This window comes from Schistocerca americana, chromosome 8 (genome assembly GCF_021461395.2).
Source record: "Schistocerca americana isolate TAMUIC-IGC-003095 chromosome 8, iqSchAmer2.1, whole genome shotgun sequence".
NCBI classification, from domain to species: Eukaryota; Metazoa; Arthropoda; class Insecta; order Orthoptera; family Acrididae; genus Schistocerca; species Schistocerca americana.
This window is the reverse complement of record NC_060126.1, coordinates 244,863,541-244,881,281: the sequence shown is the minus strand read 5'-3', so window position 1 is coordinate 244,881,281 and position 17,741 is coordinate 244,863,541. Positions and strand designations below refer to the sequence as shown.

The 17,741-nt window shown below is 38.3% G+C and overlaps 1 protein-coding gene across 2 annotated transcripts in view; it reads left to right on the top strand.

Annotated features, from left to right (window-relative positions):
- Positions 1 to 16,528, top strand: part of LOC124544711 (chromatin modification-related protein MEAF6) — a 56,901-nt gene extending 40,373 nt beyond the window's left edge. For both annotated transcript variants that reach the window (XM_047123356.1, XM_047123355.1), the window contains exons 3-4: positions 8,626 to 8,662; positions 15,054 to 16,528. In XM_047123356.1, the coding sequence (XP_046979312.1) occupies positions 8,626 to 8,662; positions 15,054 to 15,445 (429 nt within the window). In that variant the 3' untranslated portion in view covers positions 15,446 to 16,528. The remainder of the gene's footprint in view (positions 1 to 8,625; positions 8,663 to 15,053) is intronic.
- Positions 16,529 to 17,741: the final 1,213 nt, after the last annotated feature.

Here is a 17,741-nt window from a genome sequence, read left to right as displayed (position 1 = left end):
CACCATGACCAACAATATCCTCATCCACAATTACTTCTCCTTTGAAGGTATCATCTGCAAACAATTCCAGGATACAGCAATGGGTATGTTCATGGCACCATCCTATGCCAGCCTACTCGTGGGCCATCTAGAGAGTTCTTAACTACCCAGATATTGATGACATCTTCATGATCAGGACAATAGGTGAGAGAGTAAGGACATTCTATTCACATTATTCCAGAACCTCAACACCTTCTCCCCCATTCACTTCACATGCTTCTCCTCGGGTCAGCAAGCCGCCTTCCTTGATGTTGACCTTGACCTCAAGGATGACTACATCACTACCTCTGACCATATCAGACCTACCAATTGCAAGCAATACATCCAGTTCAATAGCTGCCTCCCACCCATACCAATAAGTCTCTTCCATACCAATAATTCCCTTCCACACAGCCAAGCCACTCATGGTTGTTGCATCTGCAGTGACGAGCCATTCCTTTCCAAATATGCTGAGGGTCTCACCGAGGGCTTCACAGACTGAAATTGCCCACCCAACATTGAACATACGCATATCTCCCATGTCTGGTCTCTCTAGTCTCCTAACATCTCCCATGTACCCACTGATTGGCCGCAAAGGAGCCCACCGACTAACCACCAAGGAACATTCCTCTCGTGACTCAGTACCATCCAGGACTGGCAACAACTGAATCACATTCTCTGCCATGGATATGACTACTTCTCCCCATGCCCTAAACTGAGCAATATCCTACCCACTATCCTTGCCACTCCTCCCACAATGGTATTCCACTGCCCACCAAACCTTTGCAATATTCTTGCCTCGTATCCCAGCAATAGACCTAGATGCAAGACCTGTCCCATACATCCTCCCACCACCACCACCACCACCTATTCCAGTCCGGTCATAAATATTTCCTGTCACATCAAAGGCAGGGCAATATATGAAACAGTCATGTGATGTACAAACTAAGCTGCAACCACTATAGTGGTTTCTACATAGGCATTACAACTAACAAGCTATATGTTCTCAAGAAAAGCCACCAACAAACTGTAGCCAAGAGGCAGCTGGACCACCCAATTGCTTAATATGCTGCCTAAAACACTGTTCTTCACTTCACTTCAAGGACTGCTTCACACCTTGCGCCATCTTCTGGATCCTCCTTACTGACACTAGCTTTTTTGAATAGCACAGATGGGAACTCTCCCTGAAATATATCCAATGTTCCCATAACCCCCTGGACTCAACCTTCACTAGTCCCTGTTGTCCACATACCTATCCCCTTCTCCGCTTCCACTCCAGCACAATACAGCAGTCAGCGCAATACAGCAGTCTAGTCTACCAATGCACGTAGAAGCCCTTTTCCTTTCTATACTTCTCTCCTTTTCTGATCCTCCCCCTCCAAACCTCCCAGATGTACCTAGCAGCTCCTATCCTGTTTCACCATGTCCCTGTCCCCTCCCACAAGCAGCACTATGCCTTTCCCTACCTCATCCTTCAACCCTCTCTCCACACCCTATGCCGCATCCTTACCCTCACCGCCAGATTGCTACTCCCATCAGGCAAAGTTACAACTCCATCCATCGACAGTGGCTAGACACAGTGGTCATGTGTATGTGAGATGTGGGTTGTTTGTGTGTGTGTGTGTGTGTGTGTGTGTGTGTGAGAGAGAGAGAGAGAGAGAGAGAGAGAGAGAGAGAGAGAGTGTGAGAGAGGAAGTGAAAGTGAGTGAGTGATTTCTACTTCAGAAGAAAGCCTTTTGGCCAAAGCCTGCAATGTATAGCAGTCTTCATGTTGTGCTTGTCTGTGTCTCAGTGTTTCCTGTATGCGGTAAGTAGCAGTCTATCCTTTCCATAATATTGTTGTTGTTCCATCTTGGACTTTGCATAAGTTATAATATGAAAACAACGAAATATGATGTGGCTTCTCCGAAGTTCTTCATTCATCAACTGCTATCAAAGTGCTCCTATCGAGTTTCATGGAAGATACACTATTTTCCTAGTAAGAATCAGATGAAAAGTAAGTCGTCCTCACTTCCTTTAACTAAATTAAGCATTCTAATAGAAATCCAGTTTCCTGTGCCTATTTCAATATTGTGACATTAATGCCTTCCACAGGGGCAATTCTTGCATCAGGTGTTGTCTCCTATGACTTTTTAAAAAACCCACATCATATTCCTGAGAAAAATATTTGCTTTACTTGTCAAATACTACCCATACTTACATTGAGACAGAAGGATGCTTTACATTTTTAGATATTACCAAACAATTACTTGTGTATTTTATTTTCTTAGAGCATGAGTAATCTCACTAAAAGCAAATGAATAGTTTTTCTCTTGTAATAATCAGTTTTACAATCACAGTTGTGGTCTACCTTAATTAACAGCCAGCTTCAATTACAAAAGACAAATAATTTTTGAGGAGCCGTTTTTGAAAGTCCTTACATCCGAACAGTTGTGTGTGTTATATTTGTGTGCTATGGCTGGTAACTGTAGATGGTAGCTCCAACTTTCGCTAGCTTCCAGGCACCAACCTCCATTTCCACTCATGGAGATATTTCTAAACACTGCTTCTACTTTTGGAACAAGTGACCTCACATGAAACATATCTACATCCATACTCTGCAAACCACCATAAGGTGCAGCCTTACAATCCCTATGTGAGCGATACATAGGGGATTATTCTTAGAGCCATAATTAAAAGCTGATTCTTGAAGAAACTTTGTTAATAGGCTTTCTTGAGATAGTTTACGTCTATCTTCAAGAGTCATCCAGTTCAGTTCCTTCAGTATCTCTGTAACACTCTCTCACAGATCAGTCGAACCTGTAACCATTCGTGCCTACCTACTCTGTATACATTCAATATCCCTTGCTAGTCCTATTTGGTATGGGTTCTACCCACTTGAGCAGTATTCTAGAACACTCAAGAGATTTGTAAGCTGTCTGCTTTGTAGACGGATTGCACTTCCCAAGTCTTCCAACTGCTTTACCCATGACTGAACCTATGTGATATTTCTATTTCATATCCATACAAAGTCTTACATCCGATATTTTTATGAGTTGGCTGATTCCAGCAGGGACTCATTGATTTTGTAGTCACAGGTTACTATGTTTTTTTGTGAAGTGCACGATCTTACATTTCTGAACATTTAAAGCAAGTTGACAATCTTCACACCACTTTGAAATCTTATCAAAATATGATTGAATATTTATGCAGCTTCCTTTAGATAATAATTTATTATAGATAGCTGCATCATTTCTAAAAAGTCTGAGGTTACTATTAATATAGTCTGCAAGATCATTAATATACAACATGGACAGCAAAGGTCCCAACACGCTTCCCTGGGGCACACCCGAAGTTAGTTCTACATCTGACGATGACTCTCCATCCAAGATAACATGCTATGTGCTCCCTACCAAAAAGTTGTAATCCAGTCACAAATTTTACTTGATATGACCAAACTTTTCACAATAACGATAGGTGTGGTACTGAGTCAAATGCTTTTTGGAAAACAATAAACATTGCATCTACCTGACTCTTTGATCCAAAGCTTCCAGTATGTCAGTACAAGTTGAGTTTCATATGATCAGTGTTTTCGGATTCCTTGCTGGTTGGCATGGAAGAGGTCAATCTCTTCAAAATACCTCATTATGTTAGAGCTCAGAACATGTTCTAAGATTCTACAACAAACTGATTCAAGGATATTGGATGGAAGTTTTGTGAATCACTTCTACTGCCCTCCTTGTAGATGGGTGTTATCTGTTCTTTCTTCCAGCTACTGGGCACAATCTTTTGTTCAAGGGATCTACACTAGAAGAGGGAACATCTGAGCTGCAAATTCTGATAGGGATTCCATTTGGCCTTGGAGCTTTATTCAATTTTAACGATTTCAGCTGTGTATTAACACCACTGACACTAATACTTATTTCATTCACCTTTCATTGGAGCAGTTGTCCTGGGTTTTCCTTTGTAAAGGAACATTTGAAACAGAGTTAAACATTCCAGCTTTTGCTTTGCTGCCCTCGATATCAGTTCCTGTCTCATTTGCTAGGGTTGGACACTAACATTGGTGCTACTAACAGCCTTTACGTACGACCAGAATTTCTTTGGGTTTTGTGAAATATCATTTGACAATATTCTGCTATGGTAATCATTGAAGACATCACACATTGCTCTTTTGACAGTCAAATATGTTTTATTCAGCATCTCTCTATCTATAGCCCTATTTACAAGGCAATTACTACAAAAGCACCATAAATGTATGTACATATATTTTAAGTGCATTGAAGTAATGGTGTGTCACAATCAAGCTCATCTGGGGCATAAATTTCAACTACAATTTGCCACTGTGGCCTGGCAGCAGAATTGGAATGCGACTAATCAGTCTCAGCTACTGTCTTCCCAAATGATAGAGAATGTTTGTACTTGCACTGGAATTAAAAGTGAAGTGCAAAAGCTGGTAACAGTTTCAGATATTTTAAGTGTGTGTGTGTGTGTGTGTGTGTGTGTGTGTGTGTGTGTCACCAACCATGAATCTGCAGGCGAGTGCTTGCCTTTCCTCTTTTTTCCCCATCCTGGAATTTCCATTATTGTGAAAAAGTTTTATTTCTGTATTTTATTACTGCACAACCAGCCAACCAACATAGAAAGTGAGAACAATTTTTTACATGATGATGATGACGATCATGAAACAAAAAATGTTCTAAATTTTTTTTGGGCTCAAATGCCGGTTCTCTAAATTTCCACAATAATGCCTCACAAAAAGATCATCATCTTCCCTCCAGGGATTTCAGTTTGAATTCACAAAGCATCTCCGTAATACTTGTGTGCTGATCAAACATACTGGTAACACATCTAGCAGCGCACCTCCTAATTGCTTCGGAGTCTTCATTTTAATCAACCTGACGGGGATCCCAAACACTCTAGCAGTACTCAAGAATGGGCCACACTACCATTCTGTAAGCCATTTCCTTTATAGATAAACTGCACTTTCCCAAAATTCTCCCAATAAAATGAAATCGAGCATTTGCCTTTTGTACTACCAATCTGACATGCTCATTCCGTTTCTTGTCACTTTTCAGTATTACACCTAGATATTTATTTTATGTGACTGTGTCAAACAAGCAGCATATTATTAATACTGTATTTGAACATCACAGGATTGTTTTTCCTTCACATCCACAGAACATTTTTCTACATTTAGAGCAAGCTGCCATTCATTACACTACTGGAAATTGGGTGTAAGTCGCCTTGTCTGCTCCTACCATCACTTAACAGTGACACCACCCCTTAACCACAACAGCATCAGAAACAGCCCTTAACTGTTGTCCACCCAGTCTGTCAGATCATTTATGTATATCGAGAGTAAGAGTAGTCCTATCACACACAGAGGACAATGTACTAGGGTCTATCACTTAAAAAAAGTCTTTGAGCCACTCACATATCTGGGAATCTAATCCATAAACTTGGACCTTCATCAGCATTCTGCAGTGGACCACCGTGTCAATCATTTTTTGGAAATCTAGGAATATGAAAACTGCCTGTTGCTTTCCAGCGATGGCTTGTAGGATATTGTATGGGAAAAGATCAGGCTGACATTGCACAAGTGATACTTTCTAAATTCATGCTGATTTGCGGACAGAAGCTTTTCTGTCTCAAGGAAATGTATTATATTCGAACTCAGTATGTGTTCAAGCATACCCGTTTTAAGGACTTTTGTCTTTAGTTATGTGGCCCTTGCTTTTACCTTTCTTATATAGAAGAGTCACCTGTGCTTTTTCCAGTCACTTGGGACTTCGCACTGGGTAAAAGATTCACAATGAATGCAAGCTAAGTAAGGAGCCCATTGCTGCAGAGTACTCTTTGTAAAACCGAATTGGAATTTCATCCACACCTGGTGACTTACTTGTTTTCAAGTCTTTCAGTTGCTTCTCTATGCCAGGGATGTCTCTTTCTATGTCCTGTATTTGGGCGTCTGTGCAGCAGTCAAATGATGGATGTTTGTATGCTCTGCTTGCGTGAAAGATTCGTTAAATGTGAAATATAAAATTCCGATTTTGCTTTTGCTGTTTCCTATTGCCACCTCAGACATCAATGAGTGACTGACTACAAGTCTTATACCCACTTAGTGATTTTACAAATGACCAAACTTTTCTCAGCAAGATCTTTTGCTAAGATATGACTGTGGAAATTGTTGTATACTTCGCGCGTTGGATGCACGAAATTCTACTAACTTTTGCATGTCGAGATTTGCACATTTTTGTTTTAAATGAGAGTGCAGCAATCTCTTTTCCCTCAACATTCTTCAAATTGGATTATGAAACCATCATTCATCTAGTGTGACATACATGTCCAGAGCGCCATTTAAAACCAGTTTAAACTTTATCCGTAATTCCTCTATGTCAGTCATATTGGAACTAAATGGTGCCCATTCATTGCTAACAATTGCCGATCTGTTTTTTTTTTTTTTTACACTAAAAACTCTCCTAACATTCTTGATTTGTTTATTAACTTCAGCAACGATCATTACCATGATGGCCTCATGATCCTTAGTCCCCGTCTCTGTACTGACACTGTTGATAAGGTCAGACTTGTTGTTAGCTACAAGTTCTAAAATATTTTCATTGTGTGTTGATTGCCTAACTAGTTGTGCAAGGCATTTTCAGAAGATGTGTTCAAAAGTACTTCACAAGACTGTCTCTGTCTGTACTACCTGCAGTGACTCCATAGACATCCCAGTTTGTGCTCAGTACATTAAAGTCACCACCAAATAATACTAATACTAATTTTCCGCACTGCCAAGTGCTTCCCTTGAATGATTCTACAGCTATTACCGTGGAATCAGGTTACCAGTAAAAAAATCTAATAATTAAGTTCATGTAGGCCTGCTTCTTGTGTCCAAATAACTTCACAGTCAGACTCAGTTTCGACCTGGTGTGTAATCTGTCTTTACACTATACATTCCATGCCTCACTAAATATTTCAGACCTTTCTGCTATGGGTTTCTGCCAGTTCTTCCAAGAATAATTTGAGTGCAACTACTTTCCTGGAGGGCAGTAAGTTCAGGAAATTTGTTATGAATACTTTGACAGTTTTCTGTTGAACATAATATCTCAACTTTGTACATGATCTGATTTTTCTCTGTGTGTATTGGCTGGTAAACATTCATCAGAGGACCTCAAACTATCACCTAACCTAAATACTACACAAGTACTGTGCTACCCAAGTAACTGCTTCTTTTGTAGTCACCCTGACCCATTAATGGGAGTCTTACTACTCTCCACCCCATAATACTGGCCCATAAATCTGCAGCCATGACAATTACCAAATCAACAGAGCCTCCGCCACTTGGCTGCAAACCGTAGGACCCTGATCAATTCTGGGTACAGTACTGCAGAGTGTGAGCTCTGCTTGCACCCCGCAAATGAGGCCAGCAGTCTTCACCTATTCTTCAAGCTGCCTGCAGGAACTGAAGATGGCCTGAAAACCTAAGAGAAATGCATCATTGGTGCTGACATGAGCAACAACTTACAGGTTAATTGCACCCTCAATAGCTACAGGCAGAGCTTTGTGCACATCTCAGACGATGGGCTGAGTGCACATTGGAATTGTTTCAAGCTCTGGACACCGTTTCCCTAACGAGCTCCGTAAAGTGGCTAAAACAAAGGAGCTCCTGACAACTAGCAAACCCCTCCCCTCATGTGTCTGCTTGGACCCTGCTGAAGGAATGACCAGATGTCCACTCGCAGAGTGAATGGGCAAGGCCAGATGTCGAGCCTCCATATTGACTCTCCACCTCGAGGGACGCAACTGTAAACAACCTGCCACTCACCCTGCATTGTGTGCGGACACCCCCACCCGTGCAACAGGTACCGCTGGAAGACGCTCCAACATCAGAATCCATGGGCAAAACCAGTGATACGTGACAAGTTCCACGTGTTGTGCCAGTTTATTCACTGCTGTCACACTGTGAGGCAACAGCCTGTAGATGGCTGGCAGCAGCCTGCAGCTAGTTGACTGTGGCTATAAGCATCTTCAGCTGTTCACAAACTGCAGCCAGATCCTCCAGTGTCTACACACAGCAAGCACACACCCCACCCATCTTACAATATTAAAAATTAAACTGTGGAAACTAACAGAAAAAACTAAATACGTGACTTGTTGATCCCCTGGCCCTTCACTAATGGAGGCTGGCAGTTGACTGAGCTGTGGTTATGCAACTGCACGAAAAATAGCAAAGAATTTAAGAATTAAACTTTGAAAACAGACAGACTTGATAGTCTCCTGGTGCTTCATCAGTGAAGACTGACTGCTGACTGACCAACCTTAGTTCAGTTTAGAATATAACTCTTTGGTGTTGCACATATCTTTCTCTTTCACATTTGAAAAATGTAGTGCTCTGTAACATTATTTCTTGAAATGGTCATCATGAGAGTGAAACAATCTATCCTTAATAAGGCAAATAAGGGATTCACACTGTACCCTCCTGACCTAATACTGGCACAGATTGAGGTCCCAGGAGATTGCAGTTTGATGTCTCCTTATGGGTGTTTTGAATGTTTATTCTGTTTCTATTTAGTAATTATTTAAAGATTAAATCAATGTGTGACATCTCTCTTCTTATCTTTACAGGCTGTCAGTGGGCTAGTTGATCAAGGACAAGATAAAGGTAAGTTTGTGACCAAGATATGTCTTGAGTTAATGTATTTTTACTCTTTAGTGGAATATATACTTCTGCAAATTGAAAATGGAATATATACTTCTACAAATTGAAAATGTTTGCCAGATTAGGCAGTACCTTGCCAATTACACTATCCAAGTATGCCTTAATGACTAACTCTTAACTTCAGCTTGCCAGTGATGACACTCCATACTTCCCAGCCTTAACAGAACTTATATCACAGTGTTGCAATGGTCAGTTATAAATTAAAGTCAGCCTGTAAGGCAAATTTGAATAGTGAAAGTGATAGCACACTGCCAAGACAGGAATCTTCTTTCCAGCTCCTTACCTGCACACATTTTTTTATAGTAAGGGTCCTAAGGTGTGCTCTTGGTGAATAAATAAAGTGAGGTGTATCATTTACCATGTGAAAATGCCACCTGTGAAGCTTACTAGAGTAATAATGAGTACATGAGAAATTGTAAGAGAAAACCACAGGAACAGTGCTAAAGTCAATGAAAGGATTTTTTCCATTAAATCTCAGTTTTAAAAAATGTAAATAAAACATGATCTTGCTATTGCTGTAGCTCAGTCAGGTGAAAATTAATTGGAATTTTAATAGATAATTTGCTTGTTTTGCAATTGTAGTACCCATCTCCTTAAAGTGTTTTTTTTCTGTGTTTTCCAGTGTTCAGGCTTCAATCTGTATAAATGGAATCCTTATAGGATAGCTTCATTGTCTGTATATCTGTCTGTCTGTCTGTCTGTCATGTGTGACTGTTAAAAACCCTTTTTCTCTGGAACAGTTTGCCAAATCGAGTTCACATATAGTCATGTACTAAGGTTTATGATGCCTTGGTGGTGTAAAAATTGTAAGCTTTTGTATCAGTGCAATCAAAAGACACAGTCATTAAAGTCACATATTTTGATACTTGCAAACTCACTCACCAAAACATAAAGGGTGCTTCCTGCTGACCTAGACTCATGAAATTTGGCAAGAAGCAAGGTTTCACAGTAAAAGTAAAGTAAAAATCTGAAACTTGTTAAATTGGAATTGTATCACATAAAAATATCTTTTTATATCTAAACATGCATTGCATTGATCATCCATCAAAACCATGTTGATGAACATTACTGCATGCAAACGTAAAAAGTAAGTTGTAGTAATGTTTTAATAAAACTGATGTTAACTGCTCGCATATTTTTTTGCATGCCTGGACAAGTCTGAGGAACAAATGTAGTGATGTTTGTAGGGTCTTAGAATTCCCAGGACCAGGGCAAAAATCTTTGATGTTCTCAATCCCCATGATGGATGAAGTATAGCACTTGCCCTGCCCCCTTCTTTTGCCCATAATATGAGTTTTTGTGTATCTCACATTGCCATTTTGACACACAACAATTTTTAGGTAAAAGCTGTAATAGTAAATTACATAAGTTTGTTTTCTAGTGCATTTCTCATATCATAGGCTGTTGAGTTCCAGCATTTTCATCACTACTCAGTTTTACTGAATTGCAAATCTACTTTTCATAATACCAACCAGTGTGATGCAGTGATGAAAGACTGGACTTTCATTAGGGAGGGTGGTGACTCAAATTCTCATCCAATATTTTCCTTAGTTTCCTTAAATCACTTCAACCAAATGTCAGAATGGTTCCTTTGAAAAGGACATGGCCAAAAATTAAATACCGATGGAAAGAACAATCATGTCAGAGAGATTCCAAATTACAACATTATTAATAGCAATGAAAAAAAAAATCAAGCACAACAATTGAAAAGTATGTTTACTTAAAGGACTTATAACTGACAATTAGCATGTCACAGTAATACCATATATGCCCCGGGTCAACTGGGAAATCCAGGAAATACCTGGAAATTTTTAAGATTCCTGGAATTTTTCAATTTTTTAGTTTTAAGTTAAATTTCTGTAATATTGCTGGTATGAACTGATAATCTAACAAAGAAATATACTTACACACTAATGCGTAATAATACTGCAGAAATAAAATATAAATGAGAAAATAACACCAAAATAAAACTTGAGTTGGAAAGAAAAAAGTGCTATATACAACAACAAAACACAGTGCTCAAACAAGCATATGTCAATATCAAAAGGCTCTTGGACAGAGACTATGCAACAGTTCAAAATAAAAAAATTCCTTTCGATGAGCATGATGTCATAAGTCTTTATATTTATAACTGGTCACAGGAACATATTGCAAATGTTTTTTTGAGCAGCATTACTTTCAAAGTAGATTCCCTTTTACACAAGATGAATTATGTTCGACGTGAGATTGTGCGATGAATTTCTTAAATCATGAAGTGTTTGACTCTCATTCAAAACTTTACACTTTGAGGATCAGCCATTTATGCCATTATTTAAAATTTTACTGGCACATTTTTGTTTGATATATCTGAAAGGGTAGCACATGCTAAAAAAGAGGCAGCTTCAAGATTCGTTTTTGATATTTGTTTTAGTTCTTTCATAGATGACAAATTATGCAATAATGATGGCAAAAAGTATAATTATCCTTAAAACAAAAAATTGTCAGGCCAGTTCTTGAGCAATTACACACATAATTGGCTTTTCTATGGAAAAATCGAAGTGCTCAACAGAACGTGTTCAGCCAGATAAGCCATGAAATGTTCGGTGCACAGCAGTGAAATTTACAATCGTGTTTGTTAGAAATATTCAGCTGCTGCAATTTGAGCTGTGCTTTTAGGATCCTGCCTGACAACACACTCAGAAAAACAAAAATTTTTGATGGCCTGTATTCTGTGTGAAAGGCGAGTTAATTTCTCTCTTTTTTTTTATGAAAGATATCATCTAGTAGTCTTATATTGCAAAACAAGAATATATATTATCATACCATATTTTCTCAAATTCAGAGTTCACTGCCAGGCCACTTGGAGGACTATTATTGTCTCTGTTTCCGTGTTGTAGCATAGGCATCGCGCTTCTTATACTTTGGTGTTCTGTGTTCGAAAAATACTGTGCGGTATTTGGTGACTTTCTATTTGTTGTTGTTGTTGTTGTTGTTGTTGTTGTTGTTGTGGTCTTCAGTCCTGCGACTGGTTTGATGCAGCTTTCTATTTATAATTTCGTAACACTAAAATATACAGTGTACATGTTGCTGTGTATTAAAGAATCTTTTCAAAATATGTTGCTTTTTTGCTGGGAGTGCTAGTGTATAAAACCTTTACCATTCAAAGGATTGATACATTTTTACAGCTCCAAGGGAAAGTGTATTGTCACTTAACATGGAAAAAAATGTACTTTCACTCCTGGGTACAGCATATTTTCACCCAGAGAAAAGCGCATTTTTAACTGGAAAGTCCGAGAAATATCCAGGAATGTACACCCTGATATTGTGTTTGTGCTTGCAGCAGCTTTATGTTAATGGGTAGCTTGTCTGTCTATACAGTTAACCTTCATTTCTCCTGAGATAGATTATTGTTATCTGTTCTGTAGGTTGCCTTTTGTTTTCCTTATGAACTCAGATTTGGAGAAAAAGTTGTTGTCATCACAAAGGTGCTACAACTGCACTGTCTGCAGTTGAGACTACTTCTCTCTGATTCTTTCATCAATTTCATATGGATTTTTGCCCAGGTATAAATCCATGGTTCCAGTGCCACAACATTCAAAAATACCGTTTGTGATAAGTCTTGTCCATATGTCAGATAGTTATTTCAGTGTCAAGTAACATGTATTTTAATGAAAATTAAAAGACATTGCAAGACAATTGTTATTTGATCATTGGTCACCTGTCTTTCATTATGCACTTAAAAAAGATGCACCACAAAGCATGGTACAGAAATCAGTAGTTGTGATGTACGTTTACGGACAAACAAATGATTACGATATCAGAAAAATAGAATGATTTATTCAAGGGAAAGAGGTTCAGAAACAAGCCAGTAATGTGTTGGTCCACCTGCAGCACTTATACAAGCGGTATTTGGCTGGGCATTGATTGATGGCATTGTTGGATGTCCTCCTGTGGGATATCGTGCCAAGTTCTGTCCAGTTGACGTGTTAGATCATCAAACTCCCAAGGTGGTTGGAGGACCTTGCCCATAATGCTCCAATTGTTCTCATTTGGAAAGATTGCTGGTGACCTAGCTGGGCAAAGGTAGGGTTTGAGAAGCATAAAGACAAGCAGTAGAAACTCTCACTGTGTATGTAGGCATTATCTTGCTGAAATATAAGTGCAGGATCACTTGCCATGAAGGTTGACAAAACAGAGCATAGAATATCGTCAATACACCGCGGCACTGTAAGGGTTCTGTGGATGACAACCAAAAGGGTTCTGTCATGAAATGAAATTGCTCCCCAGACCGTCACTTCTGTTGTTGCCGTATGGCGGGCAAGAGTGAGGTTGAAATCCCATCACTGTCCAAGGCATCTCCACACGTCTTCATGGTTCACTGGGGCTCAGTCCTAAACAGGGATCACCACTGAAGACAATTCTACTGAAGTCAATGAGATTCCAGGCTGAAGAGATGTCAAGAGGAGCCCCGGACAGCAGTGGGATACCAGCTTGATTGTCACCTGCCACACGGGCCGAGAACCAAGGGTGAAGGTTGGAGGTGCCATTTCTTTTCATAGCAGGACCCCTTTGGTTTCATCCATAGTACACTTACAGCACAGTGGTATGTCGACGATAAACTATATCCTGTTTTGTTGCTCTTCAAGCAACCCATCCTAGGCTTTCATTTCAGCAAAATAATGTCCACCTGCATACTGCAAGAGTTTCTACTGCTTGTCTTCATGCCTGCCAAACCTTGCCTTCACCAGCAGTGTCACTAGATTTCTCCCCAAATAAGAATGTTTGGAGCTTTATGGGCAGATCCCTGCAACCGACTTGGGAATTTTGACGATTTGGCACATTATCCCTCAGGAGGACATCCAACAACTCTATCAATCAATATAATTGCTTGCATAAGAGCTAGAGTTGGGTCAGCACATTATTGACTTGTTTTTGAACATCTTTCTCTTGAATAAGTCGTACAGTTTTTCTGAAACTGTTGTCAATTCGTCAGTACATGTACGTCACATCTAATGATCTCTTCCAGTCGAATAATTCCTTTGTGATGTGTTGTTTCTTTCTGTCTTATAATGTACTTCACCACAGTATAAGACATTTGCAGCTTTTTTATTGCAGTGTTGTTGCATTTCTGTGCTGTTTTTCTGCCAATTAATCTCTGATAAGCATAAAAAAAACCTTTGCTTGACTAATATGATCATCAAGCATTTTAAGTGGATGACCTTACATTCCATGGAATTTTTTTCAGTCTTCTTCAAACATTTTTAAAAAGAACATGCCTTTTAAAATACCAGTAATTCCTTGTGACACGTTTCTCTCTCCCAACAATCGAGATGTTACATGCCAGTGCAGGTCAAAGAAAGTCCTTCACAAACAAGTTTTTTTCTAACTGCTTGTTTAAAAATATTACTTCGTGTTTTTTTCAGTCTTCTTCAAACATTTTTAAAAAGAACATGCCTTTTAAAATACCAGTAATTTCTTGTGACACGTTTCTCTCTCCCAACAATCGAGATGTTACATGCCAGTGCAAGTCAAAGAAAGTCCTTCACAAACAAGTTTTTTTCTAACTGCTTGTTTAAAAATATTACTTCGTGTATTTAAAAGAGTGAAAAATGAATTCCACAAAAATATAGGCACTAGTATGAAATATTGGGGTAGTGCCAGGGCATGATTTTTTTTTTCTTTTTAACCCATTTGATTTTTTGGCCATTTTGTAGGTATTAGAGAGCCATAACCTGAGAATTGACTGGGAGGCTGATGAGGTACTATGCAGTTGAAAGCCTAAAACCTCAAAAAAAATCCTGTCTATAATAGACATTCAACTACAATTAGAGACTAACTAGGTTGCTTTCACAAGTGTTGTAATTTGATCTAATGACTTTCTAATGCATTCCTCATTTACATATAGGGTTGATAACTCTGCTGCCAGTTCATTTATTATTGAGACAACTACCCAACATTTTCAGACTGTCTCCAGCAACAACAATTTAAAAATTTATGGCTGCTACTTTAAGAAAATATTGTGGGATTTAAACAAAGTGATCTGGCAACAACTTCACTTGAAAACGTGAAATGTCACATGTTTTACAGTGTGAATGACAGTATATCACCATTCTTTGAGTGAATGTTCAAAAATCGTAACTACACTCATCATTAAAATTGTGCACATGCATCAGAATATAACTTACATTTTGTTTTAATTAGTTATGTATGAATTTTTCTGTTTCTGTTACTGCTGTTTTTGAATTTTTCTGTTTCTGTTACTGCTGTTTTTCTTGAAGGAAAGTGCTGTATAATGTAAATATACAAGAAATTCATTATTGTCAAGAAGCTATAAAGGTTTTTTTCTTTTTTTCAGATCGCAACAGTGAAACAGAATCTCAGACAGGAAACAGTGGTAGTGAGGACAATGTAGCAGGAAAAGAATCCGGGAAGGCTACTGTTGCAACCAGTGCCCCTTCAGTAGTGAGTGTGCCTTCTCCCGCCGTAACTGCAAGTGCATCACCTGTGACACCTACGAGTACATCGGTAGCTGCAGTCAATGGCCGATCAACTCCTTCAGGAGAGAGGGATCGTCCAAGTACACCAGCAAAGGATAGTTCAGCTGCCAGCAAAGAGAATCGTCCAGCTCCTAACAAAACTCCAGCAGTTGGAGGAACTACAGTGAGCAGCACAAGTTCTGTCAATGCTGCCAGTTCTGGGAACACATCTGCCAAGAAACCAGTTGCAAAGAAAGCACGTCACCGATGACAGACTGATGAGGAGGACTGAGAGAAACTAAAAATCTGTGATGAGATGAAAGTAAATGGGCTTCTGGGTCATTACAGTTGACGAAAGAGTACAGCAGGTGCATATTTGTACACCTGCTCAAAATCTGTTTCTAGCACTCGGATCTATTGTTATTTGTCTCTCTTATCATCAACACAGATTGAAATTAAAATTATTTTCTGACAATGAAAAAATAATTTGAAACTGGGATTTAGAGCACTACTAACTGGATTCAAATGGATATCAAGAGCTACTAAATGAATTTAAAATTCTTTGCTGTAATAATTAGTATAGAGTACTTCCACAGTGAGAAATGGGTTAATTATTAATTGTGTAGTACAGGATATGCCAGAGAGTTGTAACTGTAGAGTATGTGACATTACTGAATGCGGCTGAAATGCAACATTAGATTTTAGCTAGCAGTCAGGTACAAGCATGTGATATCCATTTCTAGGGAAAAGAAAAAATACTTATGCCGTAATTTATGTTCTTGTTTAACTGAATTTTATTTACATGATTCGAACATAGCTATGTTTACTCTTATTGACGTAATCAGATCTATCAAAATCAGTGTAAGAATGTTATGAAATTGTGTTTTAAGTGAGTGCCAGTGTGCCTCTATTGTTCACAATAAAGAAACTTCAAATGTACATAGATATACGCTGAATTAGTGTACATTGTTAAATATTTCTACTTTTATAGTGACAACATACCAACGTAAATATTGAGTTCATAGTTTTCAGTGTGCTGTATTGTTAAATTTAGATACATAGAGTATATTATAATTTAATATGTTACTAAAGAGCTGTGAGAACCTTACCTGAAATTATCCTGAATTATATTGTTAATAACATGTTTGTGATTAATACTTTTCATGAATTGGGTACTTACACAAATAGAACTCTTCTTTTAAAATTTTATCATTTTGTGACATGAAAATGACTGGTATTAAATAAATTCAAGTTTTATATATTACACTCTTTCAAGAAGTCTAAAGAAATTGATGTAGTTATTGTTAAGTACATCAATTGGTTAAAAGCCTGAAATAAAGTTAGTGAAGTCTAATACCACCACTAAATATTATAAATTCTATTCTAATATATTCACTTAACTTGGTTCTCTCGATTCCTTTTTGCAATTACCTTGTGGGAAAATCATTCCTGGCTAATACTGTTCATGCTTCATTGAAGTTTCTCACTATTATCGAAAGGCACTCAGTTGTAAAGAGAAATTTTAATTCCAGAGACAATTTGTTTGGTATTATAACAAACAATGGCTTGTGAAATAGAAAGTCAGAAAAAATGTATAAAAAAGCAGTTCAGGCAGAGTAATGTTTGTAACTAGTGGGCACTGCTATAAACTTGAGATGTCTCGGTATGCTGTTCATCCACATAGCTACTGTGCCTACCTCTACCTTGCCCTTACAGCTTCCATTTGCATGAGACCCAATTTTAAGACTGATAACTGGTCTCTTGCAGAATGATACTTAAGTAATACAACAATAGCCATGAGGGTCACATTGCATCGTCAGGCACCAGCACACACAGTTTTAAACTGTCAGAAACGTTGCAGAAAGTATAAATAAAATTAGGTCATCATTGGGGGTTCAGTTGTTTGCTGGCCTGTTCCATCTGTCAGCTTTTTATTTTTACCGAGTGCCAAGTTGTGTGTTGCCCACCTTCTGCATGTGTTCATGACAAGTGTTGTGGTATTTAAAAGCAACTGTGAAATTCTTTGTTTTGAATGCCAAAAGAAACACATCCATATTTGGTGAAGTTTTGCGACAGTCAAGAAATGGGCGTACAGTACTTCTCTTGACTGAAGGTATACGAAAAAACAGACAACATAGGATAACAGAAGAAAGAATATGGTATATGAAGAATTTACTGTAAGAATGATTCCTGTAAGGTGGGTGTGCCATTTTTTACTAAATGATACCAGAAGTAAATGCAAAAACAAATTTTTCAGCAATGTTTGGACCATCTTATAAAGAATCCAGCTCATAGAATGTCCAAGTTATTACTGTCAGTGAGTATACTATTTCATCAGAGCAAAAATACATGGGCTGGAGATTATTGGTCTAACACTAAAGTACAATAATAACTAAAAATAATCTGCACTTGGTTAATAACATGTTATTTTTTTTATACTGTGGTGTATGCCAGTTTGCCTTTTTCCCTTAGTTTTGTGGCCCTATACATCATTCATATTTCTCTGCAGTTATGAAGTGCAATATGACACTAAGTTGACAAATGAAATAGCCTAAGTGAAGAATAAA